Genomic DNA, 24,791 nt, shown 5'->3' with positions numbered 1-24,791 from the left:
AAGGCCACACCACTAAGAAGATTTGATTAACACAGCTTTCTCCATCCCTAAAATTGATAATTCAAGTTGCAGTGTGCATATTTCTGCCAAACACATTTTGTCATATTTCCAGAAGACCTAAAATAAATGTATGAAAGAACCAAAATGTATGATTGTTTTCTTGTGACAAAGACACACGTGTTTCAGTGATTCCATCTTTAAAAATTCTGAGTTATAGTAGTCACTGGAAACTCAAGAGTGCGATGATACACATGGTCTTTACAAGTGTGTGGCAACGTTTGTTCACGACTGTACAACCTATGGCACATGTATGGCCTCTGAGCGGACTCATTAACTGGCTAGAAAAGTAATATATGAAAAACGAATGCACATCTGTGGGTGTGTGCAGGGGTTTGTGGAATGTGGTCAAGGCTTTAGAGACAGACACAGAGGTAGTGTTGCCTTTTTTGAGATATAAGTGAGGCAGGTTGTTAGGCAGATACAGTCTTGTATTGTCAGCACAACAAGGGGAGCTTCTTCTATTGAGAGTAAAAAGAGACCAAGCACAGAGCCTTGTGGGACACCAGTGGAAAGAAAGTGAAGTGTGGACTCTTCTCTTTGCCATGTCAGTTTGAATTATAGCTCTGTGATCTGAATAACACTTTACTAGACATACTTAGTTGAAAAGGTTTAGTGCTTTAATGTTTCTCTAATAAGTGGGCATCCGTTCTTGTTGACCTTGTTGAGATTACATCACAGCTATGTGCTGCTTTAGAAGCTGGATATGAATTAAAATTCTAGAGGAATGTTAACTTGGTCCATTTCATTTCCTTTAATAACAGCTTCCCTGTTCAGTTTCAAAATACCCCATCCTCATGAATGATAGATGAATAAAATTGTGAAGCATTCTCTCTATATCCTCAGTTACGCCCCTACATCTGCTCCCTCCATTAACAGTGCATGATCTGTGCACTTTTTGAAGTTAGAGGGAGTGTTTCTGCTATGAGTCTATTCTGGTAAATGAAGCCAGGAGCACATACCAGTGAGCTGCCAGCTGCTTTAAATTTTAATTAAATGCTTGACAATTACTACTGCCAAGAGGAAAGTCCAACCACTGCTTGTAGCAGCAGATGTAGAAGTAAGAGTTATGTAATTACACTGTGATGGTACTGTATTAACTTTCCTTGTGTTTTTTGCACGCTGTAATCCATACCCAGCAGGCATATGAACAAATACTGTTAAAACAGTACAAGAAGGGCCAGAGTCGCCTCCACCTTCTGAGGAGGCTGAGGTCCTTCGGAGTGTGCAGACCTCTACTAAGGACTTTCTACGACACTGTGGTAGCCTCTGCTTTCCTCTACGCTGTCGTCTGCTGGGCCCCGGGCAGCACAGAGCGGGACATGAAGAGACTGAACAAGCTGACCAAGAGGGCCAGCTCTGTCCTGGGCTGCCCACTGGACTCTGTGATGGATGTGGGTGAGAGGAGGATGTTGACCAAGCTCTCATCCATCATGGACAACAGCTCCCACCCACTGCACCGGACTGTAGTGGAGCTGAGCAGCTCCTTTAGCACGAGACTCAGACACCCTCAGTGCAAGACGGAGCGCTACCGCAGGTCCTTCATCCCCACTGCCATCAGACTGTATAACACTTCTGTGTAGTTGTTATTATGTGCAATATTTATTATCTTGTTCTTGCACTTTCGTGACTTTTGCACTCCTCTGTTTTTTGTTTCTAAGAGCCCTGTAACGGTAAATTTCTCCTTTGTGAGATTAATAAAGTCTATCTTATCTTATCTTATCTTAACTGTGCAAAATCAGCATTTATAAGTGTGATCTCCTGCCAGATCAGCACATAAATGCAGCACATTTGGTGTTAGGCATCAGCATTTGGAGAACAGCTATGGGCAGAAAACTGGTTCATGGGAAAGATTCCAGATCACAGAGAGAATCAAGGAAGCAACTAAGCAACTAGGGTTTAATCTACGCCCTAAAATTCTGCTAAATCCATTCATAATCTCTGGAGAACCGAAGAACAAACAGACAAATCATGATCTCCCAGCTGGAAACAAGGTGCGTCTGCTCATTTCTGCCCGTCTAACAGCCACCAGAATGCATTTAAAGGCATTTCAAAAAGGGGAAATCAAAACCACGAATGCATTTGGAGGTATTAAGTTCTGTTAGACTCCAACATAAGAGACAGACACAAACAAGTAGAGACAAACACTGCAGTGTTGGCAAGGAGCCCACATCACCTGCACCCATGTGGTCTGACCAGACAGAGGTGAAACAGAGCGAGACCGCCGTGTCAGAAAGCCTTTAAAGGGCCTTTCACTTGGAATGAAACTCAATTCATTCCTGTTCTTGTCTTTAATTATATTTCTTTTGCTAAAAATCACACATCCTGGTCACTGAATTGATATTTTCTCATAATGTTTTCTTGCATAGCATCATCCAGCCTAGTAAACTAAAATATAACTGGGTATCTATGAGGAAAATGTGAATTCCAAGTCGACTTCCATAGTCTTTGTCAACAGTAAACATTAGCACATATGACAGCACATAGAAGGAGTCAAAATTACAAGTTTTTCTGTCAGTCCTTTGAGCAGGAAAGAGAGGATTCTTACAGCTATCTGCAGATTTGCCACTTAAAAGGAGTCCGAGCTCTACCCGTCAGGAATAATCCAAATACTACCTCAAGTTTGAAATTCAGAAAATATTAAAGGCATCAAATTATACAAGGGAATCAATTAATAAATTCAACCCATTGTGCAAGCAGCACAGAGGGGAAAAAAAGCCAATATCAGAGCAAGTGTGCCTTCAAGTATGGGAAATGGTTTCATGCTGATTCATTTTTTTATTACCCTCAAGCAGAAATCCAAATGAAGTTCGGTCCATCTGCTTAACCTTTTAAAACAGCTTCAAAAAAGAAAAAAGAAAGATCCTTCACTTTAAGAGATTCTGCAACAGGAACTCATTGACTGAGCCGTTTCATTCCAGACCATCTGTTTTGTTTCCATACAAAAACTAGAGGCACTAAAAAGCATTTGTGAAACTGAAAAAAATTGTCATTCAGCTCCACGATGATGACAGAGAAGAAGAAGAAGACGAAGAAGAAAAGCTGTCTGAAGATTAAAGATAGTATTTGACACAAAAATATATGCAAAATAGAGTTACAACTTGAGAAAATTAAAGCTGCATTAATATATTTTTTCTGATGATCTTATGAAAGTACGCTACCATTCAAAAGTTTGGGAACATCCAGACAATTTCACGTTTTCCATGAAAACTCCCACTTTTATCCATGTGCTAACATAACTACACAAGGGTTTTCTGCTCATCAATGAGCCTTTCATCACCATTAGCTAACACAATGTAGCATTAGAACACAGGAGTGATGGTTGCTGGAAATGTTCCTCTGTACCCCTATGGAGATATTCCATTAAAAATCAGCCGTTTCCAGCTAGAATAGTCATTTACCACATTAACGCTGGATTTATCATTCATTTAATGCTATCTTCATTGAAAAAAGTGAAGACAAAGTAAGTAAAATAAACACATTTCTAAGTTAAATGGCAGTGTAAATCTGAGTTTTAGAAAGTTAAAAACAACCTATAAGGCGATTACCAGCAATCAATTAGCTTATCTTAGCATAAAGTGGGGAAACGGGGAAACGACTAGGCTGGTTTTTAAGTTTTTAGCATTTTTAACATGACTTGTTTGCTATATGACAATGCAGGGCGGCTAACTTCAGTGTATGAAAGCTTTTCTAGGGCTGCAGCTGTAGCGGTTTGCCATAAATCTGATGAGTTCTTTCTTCGGTTTAACAGTATGAGTGAAACATTACCTTTTATACTTTGCCATTTGATCATTTCTCAATATGAAAGTATTGATGAGCGCAGCTTTCACGTTTTCTGGGGAAGCAGCTGTAGTTTAGTTGTGGATCCCAAAACAAAAATGCTGAGCTCAAAGAGACTAAAAAAGTGTCACTACGAGTGAACTTCTTCTTTTGCAAACATTCAATTTTTCATTTGTCAGTATAAAAATATTGACTGTTGCAGCCAATAGATATTAGTCTAATCAAAATACAGTTGTACTCTTCATGAAATATGTATATATACTGTCTTGAACAGTCAATCAAAAAGAGTATTCTGAACATTAGTGTCATTACAACGCATCAGAATTCATTTTACTAATGTCTCATATAAAGAAACCCCATTCTGTGGTGTACCATAAACTGAGGAATGAAGCAAATTAAGCTAGTGGAACAGAATGCCAATGCGTTATATATTAAAAACCTTTTTGTTGTAACGGAGATGGGAAGTATTGCTTTCAGCAGGGACGGCAAAGTGGCAGAGAAATGGATATGGGTGACACAGAAAGCAGTAAAGCCCTAGTTGGAACGCAAATGGTTTATACAAATGCCATGTTTAACTCCCAGCTGCATCCCTTATAGACTAACCTAGAAAGCATCTGGGTAGCCTAGAAACCAGTGAATATTAAGCATCATAACATTTTTTTAAACCAAAGGCTGTGATCTAGTTCCTGTTCTATTTTTGTAGAGAAAAACAGCTTTTGAAAACCAATCTTGTTAAAGAAATCTAATGGTTAGATAGACAGAAGAGATAATGACACAACCTAATGCATTTTTAAAAATATCAAGCAGTATCATCAAACTCTACCCTAATAGATGAAAACCTTGGATGAATTTTAAGTGTGATACATTCTTACATTTCCTGGTGCAAAAATTACCCTTCAGCAAAATGATCTAGATACACAGGTCCTTAAACTAGATTTTATTCTTGAGCTTTCTTTAGGTTTCCATTAGGAACTGGACAAAATGTGATCTAATTGTGTGGCCAGATGAAGGAGGACTGAACCTGGTAACAGATCTGAGGGTGTAGCTCAGATCAGCTGCAGAAGATTTCACTGTAAAAAAAAAAAAAAAAATCATCTGGACCTCCAATGAAACTGAACAAACAACTCCAGGAGAAGAATCCACTTCTTTGCCATTGAATTATTTCATACTCATATTTCCAGTAAGACATGCCTGGATACAAATCTTCCATGTTGGTGGGCATTTTATAATGCTTTGCCACGAGTTCTACCCATTAACTCTAGGTTAAAGATGAATATATGCTACAGGTCTAAAAAAATGAAGTCAACAAATAATTGCTGAAAACCTGCATTATTTCTAGCAGCCAGCAGGGGGCGACTCATCTGGCAGCAAAAAGAAGTCATATTGTAGAGAAAATGACCCAACTTCTCACTTGGTTTATTACCTCAGGAAACATGTTCTTGATGAGATAATCATCTCATTAGCTCGTTAAAAGACTTTCTGAACGGAGCATGATGCTTATTTTCCAGATTATGGTCCCATTTAGAGTTGAACAGACTCAGTTCCAGATACCTGTGACTTTTGCACCCTTGTAGACACTGTGATGTTTAAGTGTTAAGGCCGCATTCCCTGGCTCTAGGTAGTGGCAGCTCCGTCTCTTTGCCATCTAATTAATCTCTGTTTAATTCCTGTTGGAGTTCCTTTCCAGTCTGGACTCCTTCCTGCTCGTGGCTTTCCCTGGATCCACCTGCTACCAGCGTCTGCCGTCTGTCGTCACTACGAAGTTCTGGAATCTCCATTCTTCCCTCCTCTATCTCTGGACCTTTCCCCACACCAACCTGGTGCTGACAGCTGCACCGCTATCTCCTCCATGCCAACACCACACACCTGCAACCCTCTCTGCTTCAGCCTCCCTTATCCTCCCCTCCATATCCTCCTCAGGTAAGTTCCCATTAGCTTCTGAGCATAGGTGAAAGTAAGCCGGAATGCACCGGAACGCCGTGCCGGTAAGAAATATACTGGCCTCTTCTACCGGAACGCCCCGGAACGCCTCTGAAAAGCAACTTTCACTCATGCATACAATGCGAGCATTTCTTTTTTCAAGCAACATTTTACCGAAATAAGTGCAAAATTGATGAATACATAAAACTCATCTCCAGACTACATCTTCTGTGACGTGTTGAACAAAGTTAATGCGCCTGACGAGCACTAGGCTATCATATGTACGATACAGTACTCGCTTACCGTGATAGATTGCAGCTTGTAGTAGGTAGTCACTCGCTGTAGTGTAACGTTAATCCAATGTCTACTGTTGTGTGTTTTTTTTCAGACAACAGGGTAGTCATTTTTGCAAAATAAACAGAACATAAATCCACGAGTAATAAATTGTAAAGTTTCATGCGTCGTGAAATACTCCCCGTCTCTCTGTCATGCGAGCAGCATCACTCCTTCCGCAAACAAGCACATGTGGAAGTGAGGTAAACTCAATGCGTTCTTTTCATTGGATGGCTGGTTGCCTAGGTGATGTAAGGACCCCTTCCCCCCCGTCCCCGCCTCCCGAGACAACCAGGACAGGTCAAAAATACAAAGAAAAACTGACAATATTTTCAAGAGGAAGAGGGATGACAGGCAGGTTGAGGAAAAGAGAGCGGAAAGTGCAGAGGAAGCACATGGAGCAGGTAGGCTATGCAGTAGACCAGAGAGGGACCATGAAATCTGTCATTCTGTCAAAAACGGCTGACAATGTTACTAGACTAGAACACAAAAGTAGGCTGTAAGATTTTTTTTGTGTAGCCTACATTTACTGTGGGCCTAGGCTGTAAACCAGCTGTGCAGCTGTCAGCTAACCTGCTGCAACCTGCTACATTTTTTTGTAACACTGAATTAACCCTTGAGTACTGTTCCAATTCCCATCCTTTCTTTAGGGCCAGAAACAGCCACCAACAAAAACTGCTGTGAAAATATATAAGATAAATATTTTTTTCTCTGTTTTGCGTAAATGTGTTAATTTACTGCAGTTCTGATCAAACTAAACATTAATTGTATTTTTTAATTTAAATATTTTAAATGCCAATTTTATAAGTGGTGTCACTGATTTTGGGAAAAGCACACAAAATGACTGATTTTCAATATAAAAAATTATTGGAGCCTGGAGATTTTTTTTACCTGTTATTGCAGTGTTGGATATAACAAAGATTTGGAACAAAACTGACTTTGATGCATTGTTAGTTTTTGTGTACCGTCAGATTTTATCTTTTTCTCCCTTTCATACAATTAAGGCCAAAAAAGCCACTAACAAACACTGCTGTTAAAATTTTACATAAAACAATTTTTTTCTGCTTTTTTTGTATAAATGTGTTGAATAGGCCAGAAGTCTAATTTTAGCAGGCTAATAACTCTGACATTGGGGTCCGATGCCTTATGTGAAGACATGGCTGGCCAAGGGAAGGAAAGCAGTCATCTCAACTCCAGGCATGGCTTGCCACTATAAAGAAAAGGAAGACGACTACTACAGCCCTCTGTGGAAAATGTGGAAATCTCTGTAATTCCATTTCCCATGTTATCATTTATGAGGCACAGTGCCGTAAATGCAACAATCTGTTATTTTGTGTGCAAATAACAGATAAAGGCCAGGGAAAACATTGGTTAGCACTATCACCTGCTGGTGTCACAGAGTAATGCTACAGCACTACTAATAATGTTTATTGTTCTAATGTTATCTCCCCGACTTCCCATAAAGAAAATAAATGTTTTGCCATATATTAAATTATGTGTCTAACATCTTACATTATGCACTCAAGGATGTGGACAGGAGTCAGAAAAGAGCAGAATTTATCAACATCAGTCTTGTACGATGCTTGCACGCTTTGCGCACAAACTAAAAAATTTTTTTTGAGTTGCACAGTTCCTGCAAGAATCTTATCTTACTTTCACCCCTGCTTCTGAGTCAGACTGGTAGCTGCTTTAGCGTTTTGTATTTGTATCGCTACTTTTCTTGTATTATTCATCTGCTTAGTGCAGCGGCCATTCCTGCCTAGGTGTTACCTATTGTGGGTCTGTGTTTCTGAGTTCACTCTATTTTGTATCTAGTTTAAGTAGTCCGCCCCCTATCAGAAAGTTGTAATGTGTAAATGATAAACTGGGGCGTAATATTGTTGATATTTCACTTATTTGGCTTCTGAAACTTCAAGTTGTTCATAATGTTTTGTAAAAAGATAATTCATTAAAGGTGAACATTGTCAGAATGTACTTTTTTGCACTAAAACAAAGGGAACATTTGGAGTTCTGGTTATTTATTGGTTATTATGTCATGATTCACTGGTCCGACCTGCTTTAGATCAAATTGGAATGAGGAAAATGAACTAAAATGACTTTGACACCGCTGCTTCAGCTGTGTATTTTTACATTCATCATCCTGATAAAAGCCCCGTACCTACAGACATAGGTTAAGTAAAGAGAATTCTTTCTTAGAAGATCAGGGATGTCTCCGAGGATCACCAAAGTCATTAGACTTCATCATGTAGAAGTCAGACTTAAGGCAATTATCCGTTACCTCCCGATGGTAGCAGTCTGACCCCGTGTCATCCGTGTTCACACAGTGTATCATCAGAAGCAGCAGAGAAAAGTGTTTCTGAGCCAAGACCAAGTAAAGCAAGGGGAAAACGGAAAAATATAGTTCGGCCCTGCTTGTTAGCTTCCGGAACATCTTGTTTTTATGACCCATCCAGACCTCTGACAGATTCATTGTTGATGCACAGTTTGTAGTTATAACCACAGACACAATGGTCGATCCACAGATCAGGCAGGGAGGGTCGTAAAAATTAATGTTCTGATTAACAGGGCAATGGTTGGAGCGGTGGGTGAAATAATACATCATTAATGAGTATAAATATTAATTGCATTCATTATTGCCAGGCACAAATTAGCAAACTAGACTCTCATTGGATTAATTACAGGCTCAACTTGCCTCAAACAGCAGTGAAGGGAAAGAGGGATTTTCAAGTGAAAATTCAAGCAAAAAAAATGAGGTGAAACTGTTAATCATGACGGGTTAAGTGTGAGCGTGTTACTGTATCGTCATGCTCAGGCCTCCGTGAATCCTATCGACAAACAAAGCTAATGCAGGTCTCTGTGTTGGAGAACATCATTTGTCAGGCTGGATGGTGAGTGGATGATTTATGCATGTGTGTGGATTCAGATGAGCTGATGTGGACACCACTACCACTATATATGGGTACCACACGGTGATGATTTATAAAATGTTTATGAGCTGTAATTAATGGTGATTTAGAAATAATGGTGAACGTATCCAATGCTAATACGTTACAACAAGTATACAACAATAATAAGCTCATATTTTGAGTTGCCAGATTGTAGAAATCCAACTCTTGTTTGTCTTTTGGGTTTTAAGACTGGGCTGCTTACTAATATACTCATTAATATTTACTACTGAATTGTAGAAACTCATATTTTGTAGCATTAGCAATTACAGGTGAGAAAATATTTGCTGTAAATAACTACATTTTGCTAATAGTTAGTAACCTCTCTGATCGCCTTTGTTTTTGCAAACAACTCAAGATCCTTCACCTCCCCTGTCAGTCACGGAGTTCCACAAGGCTCGGTGCTTGGACCCCTCCTCTTCACAATTTACATGCTCCCCCTCGGTCAAATCATTCGTCACCATGGACTTAACTTTCACTGCTATGCCGACGATACCCAACTTTACGTTTCCTCTAAATCCATCAGCCCCATCATCCTTTCCACAATAACCAACTGCCAATCTGACATGAAAACCTGGATGGACAACAACTTTCTAAAACTTAACACCAACAAAACTGAACTTCTCATCATCGGACCCAAATCTCTTCTCCCCTCTGCTCAGAATTTCACACTCCTAATTGATGGTCATCATGTCACCCCCCTCCCCCTCTGTACGCAACCTCGGCGTCATCATGGACCCCACCCTCTACTTCCAATCACACATCAAGCATGTCACCAAAACGTCTTTCTTTCACCTCCGCAACATTGCACGGAGACGCCCCTCACTCTCCCTCACCACTGCTGAAATACTCATTCATGCTTTCATTACCTCCAGACTTGACTACTGCAATAGCCTTCTCTTTGGTCTTCCCTCCAGTCAACTGCAAAAATTACAATATATCCAGAATTCTACTGCTCGCCTTCTTACTCACACCCGCTCCAGGGAGCACATCACCCCCATCCTCAAACAGCTTCACTGGCTCCCGGTTCAATACCGTATCCATTTCAAACTCCTCCTCCTCACGTACAAGTCCCTCCATAACCTGGCCCCTTCTTACCTCCTCCAACAACACCGACCCTCCCGTCACCTTCGTTCTGCACACTCAAACCTCCTGACGCACATCATCCGTACCAAGCACCGGACTTTGGAGGACCGAGCCTTTGCAGCTGCTGCCTCCCAACTCTGGAATTCACTTCCACCACCCATCAGGAACTCTGACTCAATTTCGACCTTCAAAACCCTCCTAAAAACCCACTTGTTTGATCTGGCTTTTGCTTAATTTTTTTTTCTGTTTATCTTGTAAAGCGTCTTTGAGTGACCAAAAAAGCGCTATATAAATTCGATGTATTATTATTATTATTATTATTATTATTATTATTAATTGCTTGCATTACCATTATGACATTCTGATTAAATAGCCCAATGGGAACTTCATGTTGGCTGTATTGTTCTCTCTGCATTTGCGCTATTTTAAGGTTTCAATTTAAATGTAAAAGTAAGTAGCTAAACCTTAATAAGTCTGCAGTTTTAAATTTTAATTTAGGTGCTCACTAATGGATTTTGATCCAGATACCCTGCAGTCCCATTCTAGAATACAAGTCAATTAGAGAGGTGTCCCCCATGAATTAAGCGAGCAAAGTATCGAGTTGGAGGAAGACTTTCCCCAATCTGGCGACCCAAAAAAGGCTAATTCAGTAGAAAATGCTAACCATTATTGAAGGCATTAATTACACAAATAAGGCCTTTATAAATGTCGCCCATGTGCGTTTGGGTCATTTTCAGCTGCTTTATTTGTTGCCTGGTTGGGGTTGGAAATCGACAACTGGTTCCAACTGAGAACCTGAATGCAAAGAAGTCAATGAGAAAGTTTCATTTCTGTTCTGCTTATTAGTTTCTGAACTAACGTCACTGTTCAAATAAACAGCGTACAGCAGAAAACCTGCAGTGTCTCCATCTAGATCGTGTCTCTGAGCCATTAGTCAAGTCTGTCTCCTGATGCATCTGTCTTAATAAATCATGAGTTTAACATTATTCTCAGTAAATGTACTCAATCGTTGCTGCGTTTCTTGATGAGTACAAATTCTGTGACTGTCTTACAGCTTACATGAAATGGCACTGAACTCTGTTATCGCTGCTGTAAAGTGGCCATCACTATGGTTGCTTTATCTACTAATCTTGAAGTCCTGCATTAAAAATGTTACCTAAAGTAAAAATATATAAGAATATTTAGGAAAATTCAACACATTGCTGTGATTGTGGTACTATCATACAGTTTATCGTTAATATATTAACTTAAAAGCAGGACTTCACTCTGACCACCTGAACTTCAAAGAATCCAAACGAATGAAAGAATTATTTTAAATTGAATGTTACTGAATGTGCCTTCCTATATTTTTGTGTTCTTGCATTGTGCATAATAAGTTTAGACGGTGCAGGTTTAGAACAAATGTTAGCTGCTTTATCTGGTCCAGATTTGGAATGAAGATGAGGTTGTAAATGCTCTCAGGGTTTAAGAATCAGACTAATTCCTGGGCAGGTTTTCTGAGGGTCAGACAAGGAACAAATCTGGGTTGTTGATGAAATCACAAAGTGAGGGATAAGCTCCTTAAGCAGCGTTCATTTATGACAGTTTGGTCAATATTTGTGCAAAACTTCTGTCACTGAAATAGGAAATGCCCTTTTTAGATGCATTTTACATAGAATTTTTTGCACAAAGTTACTTTTTTATGTTGACTATAATCTTTTTAGTTTGTCCCCTTATGGTTATTGTCTTTGAGGACCAGAATCAATAAGCAGAATCAGAATCCAAACAATGCCCAGCCCTGTGCCTGATGATCAAATCTATTGGACTCTCCCCTTTTGATCTCACATTCAAGATCCTTGATGTTTCCTGTATTCAGCCACCTGAATCAAAATGGTGCGCTCCGAATGGAACAAATCCATTTTGTTGTGGGCCTCAGAGAGTTGCAGTGCGATGGGGGAGTTGATTAATGGATGGTAATGAGTTTCCATTCAGCCAACATGTGACACCAGCTCGGCATTGCAGCTCAGTCGCTGGGTTGCAATGGCGCCAGACATTCTATGGTGGATGTGGATGGTTGCACCACATCTCCTGAGGTGTCACCTAGCCTGCAGCAGTGGGGGAGGCGGAGGGAGGGAGGGAGGGAGGGCTGAAAGCAGTGAACCTCCAGAAGGAGAGCCACAGACAATCTGGAGCGGAAATAGCAAAGATATCCCACATGACGGAGAAGATGGCAGCTCGCTTTGACAGTTGTGTATCTATACATACCTTGAAAAATATTACCACCTTGTGGGCGCCAGCGTAGGCAAGCAGAGAGGAAGGACAGAAGACAGTATTTGAGACGGAGGGGGACTTGAAGCTGCTGGAGGTGTGAGGCTGAGATGGCTGCAGACAGGCGCATTCAAGCTGCATTCAAGCTGCATTCAAGCTGCATTCGCATGTATGGATTCACTCATGCATGTCTCACATACAGAGAGATGAGCTGAGGTGGTGTGAAGCGCATGCAGGCCAGAGTTGGGGTTTTGGTGTAACTGGATTTCAGATTTTTCTGCTTGGAACTTTTTGTTTTCCATGTTACACCCCAAGCCTGGCGGTTCATATCAAACATACAGAGTTATGTTGATCACACGGCAGCAGAATGTCTTCCTCACATTAGGAACAAGCTGTTCAATGTGGTGGCAGACATGGATGCAAGAGCGACAAATCAGCATGTTTTGCTCTCCGATGTGTGAATATTCATTTTGAATGGATGAGGGGGGCATGAGATTAAGGTGACCGTACTGGGAATGGGAACTTTTACTGCAATATGCCCTTAAATGAATTCCACATTTCATTCAATGAATAAATCAGTCAATCTCAGGAGGGATATGTTTGAAAATCCATAATTTGTGAAATTGAGCTTATTCCCTTGAGTAATGCAGGGCAGTAATTTCTACCAGTACCAGTTGTGTTATTGGTGTGCCTGCTGATACAGCTGTTAGGACTGAATTGGTTAGCATTAGGCGGCATGCTCAAACAAACAGACAGGACATCACAAGTAGTGGAACAAGTTCAGAGGGAAACACATGAACAGGTTTTTAACAAGCAGTCCAACATTCAGAGCATGAATTCTGCTCCCGTTTCTGAACAGGAAGCTCTGAACTCGCTCTGACAGCTCTTTAAACCCACGAGGAACGCATGAAGGAAGCGATAAGCTTCGAGGAAAGTCATGTTCTCATTGGTACAGGAGCAGAACAGGATGGAAACGAGGTTGTTTTGAATTTTATAGCAGCTCACATCTGTATCTTGTGAATGCATGAAAGCACTGGTTAGAATTAAACTGCACAGTTTCAGATATACTGTGAAAGCTTAACATACTATGAGTACTGGTAAAGAAATATTTCAGTCTCATGTTTGTACAGTAAAAATGTAGCTACAGCCTGTTAGCTTAGCTTAGCACAAAGACTGGAAATGGGGGAAATGGTTAGCCAAAGGTCACAAAATCATTTCTAATAACTTTCGTGCGTCTGGATTTTGACCTTCAAACAGGCCAGAGGAGTTAAAACTTCCCAAGTCACCGTGGAATGCAAAGATCAGATCATATGGAGTAAAAAAAATAAAAAATACAAGCCGCCAATGTGTTTAGCGTTCTAGAGATATTTTTCGGTTTTTTTGTTGTTGTTTTCTGTCTTGTTCAGAATCAAACAGCGGCATAAGGTTTATCCAAAGGTTAAGAAGCAGCTTTATTTAATATTTTGTCACAAAAAAAAAAGTTTAATATGAGTAAGGTTTGATTTCCACTGACAATACAAACTTTCAGGACCACAAATTCCACAACCTCAGAGCTGGAACGTCAACAGCACGGCTATCGTATTTAAAGGGGAAAAACACCAGAAAAGATCATGTAACTCCACTGGATTGAAATAAATATTTGCAATATGATGCTAAAAGCTTGCAGGTAAATAATACTGTCTGCCATCGTGCACGTGTTTCCCTCACGTGTATTCAATATTTGCTGCAAAACACAGAAAGACGACAAAGTATTTGTGTGCATGAGTTCGAAATGTTTGGACGCGTGAAAAACCTATTTAGACTCAAAAACAACCTAAAGAAAATATCGGCAGCAGCAAGATGAATTTGATTATTTAGGTCTGCAGTGGAAAAAGCAGAAATATAATAACAGTAATGATGGAAATGATGCATAATACTGAGACCAGAACTAAAACCCAATGCAGTGCAACGAAACCCTACCGAACCAGAACAGACTGAGGAGAATTTGCTCAGCAAGGTTTTATCTTCCTGGCTCAGAATGGGCCTTTGGACGCGGCTACTCTCAACAGTAAGAAGCCAAAAATGTCTCCTTGCAGAAAAAAATGCCTGCAAAGAACCCCGTAAGGACATCTAATGTGGGCTGGGTGGCACCCTGGTTCCAGAACAACTCTTCTTCTGCAACCTTTTCTGGTGTTAAATCAGCAGTCGATGACACAGTAAGGTTGTTATCTTCCTCCCTCCACCCATCTTCTCCTCCAATACCAGAATATTTACAACAAGCTGTCAGAGGAGTGTGCCATGAAGAGGTTTGGCCACTTTAAAGATGATTAAAGGCCTCTACAGTGTCTTGATTTAATGAAGAAACTACATCATCAGCCACTGCCTTTACCCGCAGATTGCTGATGTGACTTCTGTTCTCCTAGGAGGCCCTTTGGGTTTCTGTTGGTGTTTCCTTTATTTCTCTCAGAGCTTCTCCAGCTGTCTCTCTGTATTTGTCGTGAGTGAAAATAATGTGTACTTAGAAAAGCTATCTCGTCTCTTCTCCACTTTCCTGCACCCAAAAACATTGTTTCTGTCGTTTGTTTCACTTCAGCCTGTTCAACTGAAGAACCCAATCCTCCCTCCATCTCCTGAACCAAAGCTGTCCCTGCAGCTTTCAGCAAAATGACTTTGGGTTCACAGCGCTGCCCTCATCGAATCAATTTCATTTGAGCAAACACTATTATCTCCACCGACAATTCTCTGGAGACTCATCACCCCTTTTAAAGCCTGAATCAAATTTCTCCCCCTCCTTTATAATAAGGACGTTAATATCCAGACACTATTTCCCCCCGATTACATTTCAGTTGCTACTCTTTCAGCTTCTGTCACAACGAGCCTGTAACTAATTCAGCGTACCTGCGGCCTCCTGTTTCGTCCATGTGTTACTCAAAAAGAGTGACAGTGCGGAAGCAGGGAGTGGCTGAAACATGAAACAGCCACTCTGAATATCCCTCTATTCCAATCATCCCCCTGAATTATTCATCCTGCTGTGCCTCAGGGGTGCATCCAGTCAGAAGCCTCCACTGGTAATCGATGGGAAATGAAGCTGCTGCTGCAGAGTCGAGGGTTTAGGATAGCGACACGACGGATCTGCAGCTCCCTGTCGATCTGGACTACATGATTAATCCTGAGGACGTTTGCAGTCGGGGCTTCCTGCGCCTATTAAACAGCTCATGTTACTGTGACATTATATGTTGTGACAGAAAGTCATGTCCCCATGAGTCATCTTTCATCATCTGGTAATCAGAACAACCTTTTTTTTTGGAGGAAAGAAAGTCACCTCCAAACATGGAATCAGTGCCGTTTTATTTTTTGTACTTTTACACAGATTAAAGCTGCACGAGTGAATATTTTGATGTGAGTAATGGGTCTTATGACCATGTGTGATGTTATGAATACACATTTCCCTTCAGTTCCACAGAGCATTTTAACTTTTAAAGCTCATATTTCTAATGAAGTTTAAATAAATAAAAGTCAACAGTTATGAAAAATCTTGCTTCATTTATAAATTTGTTGAAATTTTCCTTCTAATATCTTGACTATAACTGATTTTCTTTCAAAAAAACAAGTAGCACTTTAATTCATAAATGTGATTTAACAAAGGTAGAGGTCAAATTTTAACCATATATGCTGTTCAAATTGCTTCTAATTTGGATGAAGTCAACAGCTATTGAGTATTTTCACGTAAAATTGTGTTGAATTAATCCATCAGACCCATGAACACTGCTTGAATAACAAAAGTATGAACACCACACTAGAGTTAAAGTTTGAATCTCACTGCTCTCATCAACTCCATTCCAGCAGGCAGCTGTTTACAGCATATACATCTTATACTCTATTATAAACCTTTCTACACTGCAGCGATCTCATTCATCTTTATTACTTTTTAAATAACTGGCCAAAGACAGCGGGTGTAACTATAGTGAATGCAGTAGAGACACATGTATATAGAGCACAAGCCAGTTCATATCGACATGGAAGTCCTGTTTGCCGTGAAAATGGCGACTCGATAGGGGAGAGTGGAAAGTGCCGTATCCGTAGGCCACAGGCTACGCGTACGGGTCCGTATCTGTAGACACTACGTTTGTTAAATGTGTGTTCAGAGACACCAGTTAGTTCTGTGCACTGCTTGTATTAGTTTTTGTTGTTTGTGGTGGCTGTTGCCATTGTGATTCTGTTTAGCTAGGCAGAGTTTAGTTGCTTTGTTTGTGTTTAACTGCGTTACATACTCCGTTAGCCTTCGTTTTGCTTTTATTTTGTTCTTTGATTTCATTTTGACACCCATCAGCGTTGTTCTGCTGTGTTTGACCGCTTCTATGTTGAATTTGCCACTCAGTAATAAATTGCTTTGCCTGAACCAATAACATCTGATTTTTGTTGCATCCAGCTGATGCTAGAGGTTGAATCGTAACATCTGTTTTTAATTTTCAAGATAAAACCAAAATGTTTATGAACTACATGAAACAGTCTATGAAATAACAATATATGAAAACTATTTACTGTATGTATAAGATATTTACTTGGTGGCCACTTACTTTTATAAAGATTTTGTTTCTTTGGCTTAGCTCAAAGCTAAAACATCTATTTGGTGACATAATGTTCATCAAAGTGTCACAAAAACCTTTTTAGATATGCCATGAAAGTGGACTTTATGGAAAAGCTGTTTTATTGGATTACAGGTTCACATAATTAAGTGGCTCTAAGTGTGTAAATAAATATCGGTTAATTTGATCATGCTGCTAGAAAATCTAATACTGGATTTATCCAAACAATCAGAGTGTCTTCTTACTCACAGAAAGCTCTCACAGATGTTATTGACTTTCCATTTGGGGGCAAAAGGGAGACAAACTTTTTCAATATGAAGAAATTCATAGGAAGGTTTTTTTTTTAATGAATTCTGATCTATTATCATCAATCTTAATCACTTTAGCTAATGTTTCTGATACTGAGGGGTCAGTTTTGTCTATTATTCTGCTGCAGGACAACAGGAAAATCAATGTCAAGCTAATTTGTTGCATTTACTTCTGCAATTAGATTTGAAACTATTATAGTTTGACTTTCAGCCTCAAAGTGAAAGAAATATGAGATGCAGCCCTTAATGGTGTCAGCTCAGTGCACACTTTCAAAGCTTGTTTTGGAATTTCTATAAACGACACAATAACAGCAATAAACACGACACATTAAATCAATAACAGGAAACACCCTGAAACAGATTCAGATTGGTACCTGAAGCCAACACACAAATTCAGTACCTGCCATCAGCCCTATGTCAGCACATTATGAAATTAATAAGCAGGCCGGTAAGTAATTTCTTGGCAGGTGTAGGCGGTATTAAATCAAGCAGCTTTTAGGGCAGTCGGTGATGAATTATTTCTTAATCTGCAGAGGGGCTTCCCTGCCAGATTTAAATAGTTTTAAGTGAGTGTCTGTTTTTCAGAGATGCTTTAAAGCACAAGTTTCAGCAAAATGTTGTAACAAAGTACAAGCAAATACTTTCTAAGCCACAGTAACCGTTGCAAAGCATTAAAATCCAAATCTTAATGGGCATGTGTTATAAATTCATCTACAAAAGCGAGTGGTGTTTTTGTTTACATGGACTAAAATTCCTCTGCAGAAGAGTGCAGATTAATCTTTCGGTTTCGGTGGCATTTTGTGAAATCCTAAGCATGAAGTCCACAGGTTGGCAGAGATCAACAGGTGAGCTTCAACACCTCCCGATGCTGTTCAGAGCATTTACGCACCATCGCAAAATTAAGCGACACGTGCTGCTTGTGCCGACCTACATCCACAGCTTCTGCGGCAAAGAAACGGAGCGACACGTGCATCAGCCGACAGCGAGGACAAAAACAACTCGGGCTGGCAGTCACGAATCCTTCGCTCAAAAACAATTGGCATGATCCTAATGGCGTTCAAAAATGAACGCTTGTAAGCTGTCAGAAGAATAACTGGATGGTTCTGATCATACATAATAACTAGGTGGGTGTCAGCACTTCATGTTTTGTCTTCAGGAACAACGAACAACAAACCTTTTCCCACTGTGGCTGTGAAATATCAGTCAGATGTTGTGTGGAATCATATTAAAATGACAGAACTGCGACGAGAATCAAAGCAGAGGCATTCTTCTGATTGGAGGTTTAGGATTCAGTGAGATGTGAATATTCTCTTTCATGTTGATAATTAATGAGAAGTAAGTATCAGGATACAGCAGACAGCTGGTTAGCTTAGCTTAGCACGATTGAAAAACATAGGAAACAGTTATTCTGGTTCCTGTGTTTTTCAATAAAAAATATAAAATATATATCTCCTTTGCACCCTACAAGTTGTGTCCTTTCCCTAACTGGAATTCTGAATGGATAACTGGTTTTATTCCTTTGAGAATCAAGAGAAAGAATGACCTGACTGGCTTGACAACTTCCTTAAACCTGCATTCTTTATAACAGCCAGCAGGGGGCGACTCCAGTGGTTGCAGAATGAAATCTGATCACATCTGTGAGTAAAAACCCTACTTCTCACCTGAATTATTACCTCAGTAAACATTTTCCTAATGCGTTTATGGTCTTAATTGTGTGTTTGAAGACTCCTTCAACACAGCGCGATGTTTGTTTCGTAAATTACGGTCGCATTTAGAGGAAAATAGACGGCAAAGCGTGGCCTGTTTTAGGCGGGGCTACTTTGTGATTGACGGGGCTCTATGCGTAGCAGTGACCTGACAACTAGCGGCATGTTTGATGACTAGTGTGATGACCTCAGCTTTATGCAGTCAGATTTCATCAAAATCAAAATGCCAAAATGATTGAGGCTTCATCACAGTGGCTACATCCATCTTTTATACACAATCTGCGTATTTAGCACTGAATTTTGATCAATATTCTCATTTATCTCCTGCCAAAATGCCACTTGAAATCTTATAAATGTCTTCATTTTAACATAACTGTGTTCAAAAATCCTTTTAATGTTGATATTTTAATTGAAACAAATGCATGAAGGCAAACACAACCCCAGAAGCAGTGAGTACAGCAGGCGTTCATCTTTGTGTTTGCTGTTTTGTCTGTATCTGCTTCTCACTGCTTGCACTGCATGTGTCCATCTATTGGCTGTGTGCTTTAATGCGTGTGTGTGTTGTAGTGTCGGCTGGCCCACAGCTCTCTAAATATAGCTCCAGCTCAGGGCTCACAGAGGAAGGCCCTGCACTGAGACAGCCAGGGATTAACCATTACTCCCTCTAAATCACACACAGTCTCTGAGCAACACCCACTCACACTCTCATCGCACAACAACACACAACGCACAGGTACACACAAACCTACAGCGTGTATAGACGAACACCAACAAATAAAGCTGCATACACATGGATCAATGTCAAAATAACCGTAGATAGGAATGAATTAATCTCTAAATCAATACAGAACATTATTAAGTATTTAAAGGGTCAATAAAAAGATTTAAATGAAATTAGAAGTACAGGTTTTATTCAGGAACTGTCTTTCATTCTCTACTTAGATATGATCTGCTCAGTTTCATTGCTTGTACTGATACTCAAAGTTATTTTTCTGAAATATAGGCCATTTGTGTTAAAGAACATTCCCTTCTGATGATTTGTGACCTGCACTAACTTTCCTTTCTAAAGAGGCTGTCTGAAAGGAGTGGAGCCATTAGCCAGTTATGCTAGCCAGGAACACCGTGTACTAATGTGACTTCAAATGTCATAAATCTCTGATCGTTTGCAGAGTGCTCTAACCATAAGACTCCAGACAATAAATGTATGTCAAAGTTAATGTCTGGCTGATTCTGACTGATAGCACAGCAAAACAGGACTTTGTAAACGTTTTTTATAAGCATGCTAGCCAGTCTGTTAGCCTTATAACATCACATATTAGCTAGCATAAACTCATTTATGGCAATTTAAAAAATCAACGGCGATGCTTCGTCTTGAAGTTGAAGTTCTGTGTGAGAAAGCAAATTTTAGGAAAATAAAACTCTCCATTTAGCAGTTGCAGGAGGGTTTCCACTGGATTAACTCAGAGCAGGAGTAAAGCAATGTTTCCAGGAAGGACTCCCTAATCTGTTCTTTAAATCTTCATTTCCATTCCAGTGTAGAACCCAACTGTTTTGACGATGATGTTACTGGATCCTCCATGAGTATGTAGGAAACACAACAATGAAGGATTGTTATGTAAGTCTATGTGGTGAATTTTACTTTATGGATGGTAGACAGAAGCCTGCTGTTGGATTAGCTTATCAGGAGGGGGGTAATAAATGCTTGTTGTCCTCTGAATTTAACCAATCGGCATTAAGAGCTGCAAAGCTGTTTTTGAGGGTTGCTCAGAAGCACCGACCCTGGAGTAGATGCTTTCTCCTTTCCTGAAAACGGCCTTTAGAGAGTTGTTGTCCTCAGAGCATCCTCAAAGGTTTGGGTAAAATGGTCTGAAAGTTCCTGCAGTGGAAATGCCAAATGTTTCCCTGATAAGACTTGAACATTCGGGGGCAGGGAGTTGTTTTGCATGAATGAAGCAACATTTTTATGAACAGTACTGGAGTTAGCAGGAGGAGGTCGGGGTGGATGGACGGCGTACGAAGTGTTTTGTTTTTACACCAGGAACCAAGGAGGACATTATTGTGTTTAAGTTTAGGCAACAACAATATTAGAACTGTGGCCCGTAAGATGGGCAGAGGTCTCTCAACAGTTAGAAGATGTTCTCACATGTTACCTCTGAACATGACCACAGATGTTATAAAAACACTTGTGCTGTCACAATTAGATTACTGTTCTGAAATTTGGTCATGTGCCGCTGCATCAGATTTAAACGTTTTACAAATAATTCAAAACAGAGCAGCTAGATGTGCTCTCAGATGTCCTTTTAGAACGAATGTAAACTGGATGCATAATGTGTTGTCTTGGCTAAAGATAAATGAGAGATTTAAAGCATCGCTGCTAAATTTGACAAGAAATATTATTGAATCCAAATTACCAAATATACTCTATCAGAGATTAGGTTTCAGTTCCGATGTTCATTGTTATGAAACAAGACATGCCACAGAGGGCAAATTTAAATTACCTTCAGTAAAAGGAAATATGGGAACAAGTAGTGTAATGTACAGGGCTATGATAAATTGGAACTCTTTGCCAAGTGACGTCACTCATGCAAACAGTAAACGGCAGTTTAAATTTCTTTTAAAAAGGCATCTTCTGTTATATTAATTTTTTGGTCCAAAGGTATTTGTTTTTGTTTGTCTTTTTTAAGATATTTAAGTAGGTGTGTGTGGGTGTGAATGTGTGTGAATGGTTGGGGGGTGGGGGGGTCACTTTTATTTTGGTATTATGTGGTGAAAAACAGGTGTAAAATGTTTTCTTTGTAATGCTGTTGGACTGACTCCAGGAAGAGTAGCTGCACATGTTGCAGCTAATGGAGTTCAGAATAAATACAAATACAAATACAACAGCATTTTTACCCATTACTGCACAACATGGGTAAAAAGAGACCCATAATCCATTGAATTTGGGCATGTTTTGACCCAAGTTGTGCATTAAAAGCTTAGCTAAGGTCAGCAAAAGACTGTTAACCTTAAGTACTGCAAATAGATTTTGCTGCAGGATCAAGTAAGTTGAAGAAACATTTCCTATTAGTATCCATTGTTTGTGACTTGCCAAGTTCATTAATTAACAATATGTCCTGTTAGATTCACAGAATATGTAATCTGGTGACCTTTAAGTTCTTCTACACACATTTACTTTTGCAAATAAAGGCTGCAGTCAATGATATGAAACTTGCATGCCTCCTTCTAGTTTGTCTAGATTTTAGTTAAACTTTTGTCCATTTTTGTCAAAGATTGAGATTCTTAAAGGAACTAATTCTTGATTTGAAACAGGAAACTTGAGAAATATTTGGTTCTTTTAGACGGTGGGCATAAAGAAGGTGATTTTATTTTATTTTTTTTGCATTGCTATACATTTATGATGTATCCATATTTAAAAAGGGGAAAAAAGTACAAATAAATCTACAAAAGGAGAAGATGGCTGACAAACAAACAGCAATGGTTGGTGCTACTAGAAAACAGATTTCTGGTTGCGAGCCTCAGCTGATTCATCTGGAGCCTAAAGCCCAGCAGAAAGCCGTTTTCCCCTGTTTTAAGGGAAACGTAAAATGCAGCAGCAGCATCTTTCTACCTCGGCGATGCTGCCTCAGATATTGGGTGTGGGTGCTAAGCAGAAGCAGGAGCAGAGAATCAAATAACAGGCTCTTCAGGAACGGCTTCTGAGCAATAGATGGGCAAACTGGAGGGAAATAAACCGATCACTTCGTTAAGGAGAGGAAAGACATTACAGAGGAGAGACACTTGAGCTGCCATCTTCTGCGGCCCACTCACTACTTCTGAGTAGGCGTCTGTTTCTTGTTCTCTCCTTCTCGAGCTGCAGCATCAAAACCGCCCTATCTATACCGATTGATTTGACACAATCGAATCGATCAGAGTCTTTGAAAGCGCCCACTCAGCATAACTGAACAAATGCCAGCAGCAATTAAAAGTATTTCAATTTGTTCCCGAAGACGATTGAACACAACGGTTAAACTGATGCCTGTAAACGTCACGTTGCAGTCGATATTTTTACCTCAGCATCAGTCTGCTAAGCACTATTTTCACCTAGACGAAGCATTCCCAGTTCCTGTCACCACTCCAGTTCATGTCCAGTTTGGTTTGAGTTGTTCACTTAATGCCGTCCTGCTGTAATTGCTGTAAACACAGTGATTGTGCGGAAATTTGCCAGTGAAAAAGACTTGAAAAGGCTTGAAAATAGAACACTAATCTAATAATCTAATGCAGAGGAGATACACGAGAGCAATTATGTGTCGTGACACCACATTTACCGTTTTTTACACAAGTTCTGATGAATTTACAGGAACTATAAATTTGGTTGCCATGACATCAGAATTTTGCTAAATGATTATTGTGGCCAAAAATATTTTGATATTGTCACGATGCTGTTCTAAATTATAATAATGTTATGACTAAATGCTCTTTATGTTTTCAAACTGCTGTATAACTGTGTGACTTTGAACTCATTTAACCCCATGTAGTCAGTAAATTTCTTTGATCAACTCTGACCATGAAAATATAACAAGCAGCCGGTTGACTCTGGATGCTCAGATAAAGTAACTTGCTTCTGTGCCTGCATAAAAGCTAAACTGTATTTTACTTCATGATCAAAACAACTTGTCATAGTCTAGAAATTCTTTTAAATTTATAGTTTTACAAATTTACAGTTTGCATTTATTGTCTTTGCTGTCATTTTTACACTTTACAAAGTCGTCCTGTGGGCCAGATTGGACCCTCTGGGGGGCCGGTTTTGGCCCGCGGGCCGCATGTTTGACACCCTGGTTTATACTATTACTAAATGTGTATGATTACAATGATCATAATTCATTTTTAAAATGTCACTGGTTTGTCACAGCATCCCTTTTTTAAACGTTTAGTTCTTGTAAATCAGTAATGCTTTAATGCTTAAGTCTTGAGCTTCTGCTCTCTAATCCGTGGGTTTCTCCAGGACCAGGTGGCTGGTCAGAAAACGCGGTGGACGAAGAGGCCGTCAGTTCAATCCCCACCACAGTCTGTGACCAAATGTCTTACTGGCCTTTTTTACCGCCCTCTGACCTAGGGCTGGGCGATAAATCCAATTAATTCAATAAATTTGCCTTTTTAAAACATGACAATTTAAAAATTTGCCAAATCGTAAAATCGAGGCGAGCTTAAATATCTAACAATACAGATTCTTCTTCTGCCTTTCACGACTTGTGCACTGGTGTTTGCTTCCGCCTCTCATCTCCTTCCACCAAAACACTCACATCCCCGTCATGGCGGACAGAACAGCAGACGAAGAGTTGGTCGCGACAAAAGGGCCTCATGTTACATCGATTATTTGGAAGTGGTTCGGCTTTGACAAGACTGACACAGAGCAAACTACAGTCATGTGCAAGGTTTGCAAAAGTACTGTGAAAACGAAGAGTAGCAGCACAACTAACCTCTTTCAGCACCTCCGGCAGAGGCATCCTAAAGAATGGGAAGAGTGCTGCAGCTACGGGAGTGAGGCATGGCTAGCACTAGCCATAGCTAACAGACCGCAAAGAAACAACAAAAATCCATTAAAATTGTAATCGTCCAAGATGACTAACAAAAAAAATCTAGATTTTATTTTTTGGCCATATCGCCCAGCCCTACTCTGACCTGATGAATGCTGACTGTGTTTACTTCAGGCCACGAGGCAAAGACAGAAAACCCCTTTGTGAGTCTTGAGGTGAATTTAACACTGAACACAGCAGATCAATAATCTATTAATGCCTCACCCACCCGCTCATGCCTCTGTTTGAGATGGACTCGCTCACATGGCTGGACTTTAAAGTGGCTGCTGTG

General features: G+C 39.9%; 1 protein-coding gene across 3 annotated transcripts in view; it reads right to left on the bottom strand.

The window, feature by feature from the left end:
- The window catches only part of LOC110955464 (vesicle-fusing ATPase), a 60,039-nt gene that overhangs the window by 27,554 nt on the left and 7,694 nt on the right, over positions 1–24,791 (bottom strand). For 2 of the 3 annotated variants that reach the window (XM_051940964.1, XM_022200470.2), the window contains exon 2: positions 12,366–12,383. The exons of the other annotated variant lie outside the window; for it this stretch is intronic. In XM_051940964.1, the coding sequence (XP_051796924.1) occupies positions 12,366–12,383 (18 nt within the window). The remainder of the gene's footprint in view (positions 1–12,365; positions 12,384–24,791) is intronic. 3 annotated transcript variants of the gene reach the window in all.

The sequence above is a fragment of the Acanthochromis polyacanthus genome, chromosome 21, assembly GCF_021347895.1.
Source record: "Acanthochromis polyacanthus isolate Apoly-LR-REF ecotype Palm Island chromosome 21, KAUST_Apoly_ChrSc, whole genome shotgun sequence".
Classification (NCBI taxonomy): domain Eukaryota; kingdom Metazoa; phylum Chordata; class Actinopteri; family Pomacentridae; genus Acanthochromis; species Acanthochromis polyacanthus.
The sequence above is the reverse complement of the archived record's forward strand: the minus strand, read 5'-3'. Positions and strand labels throughout refer to the sequence as shown.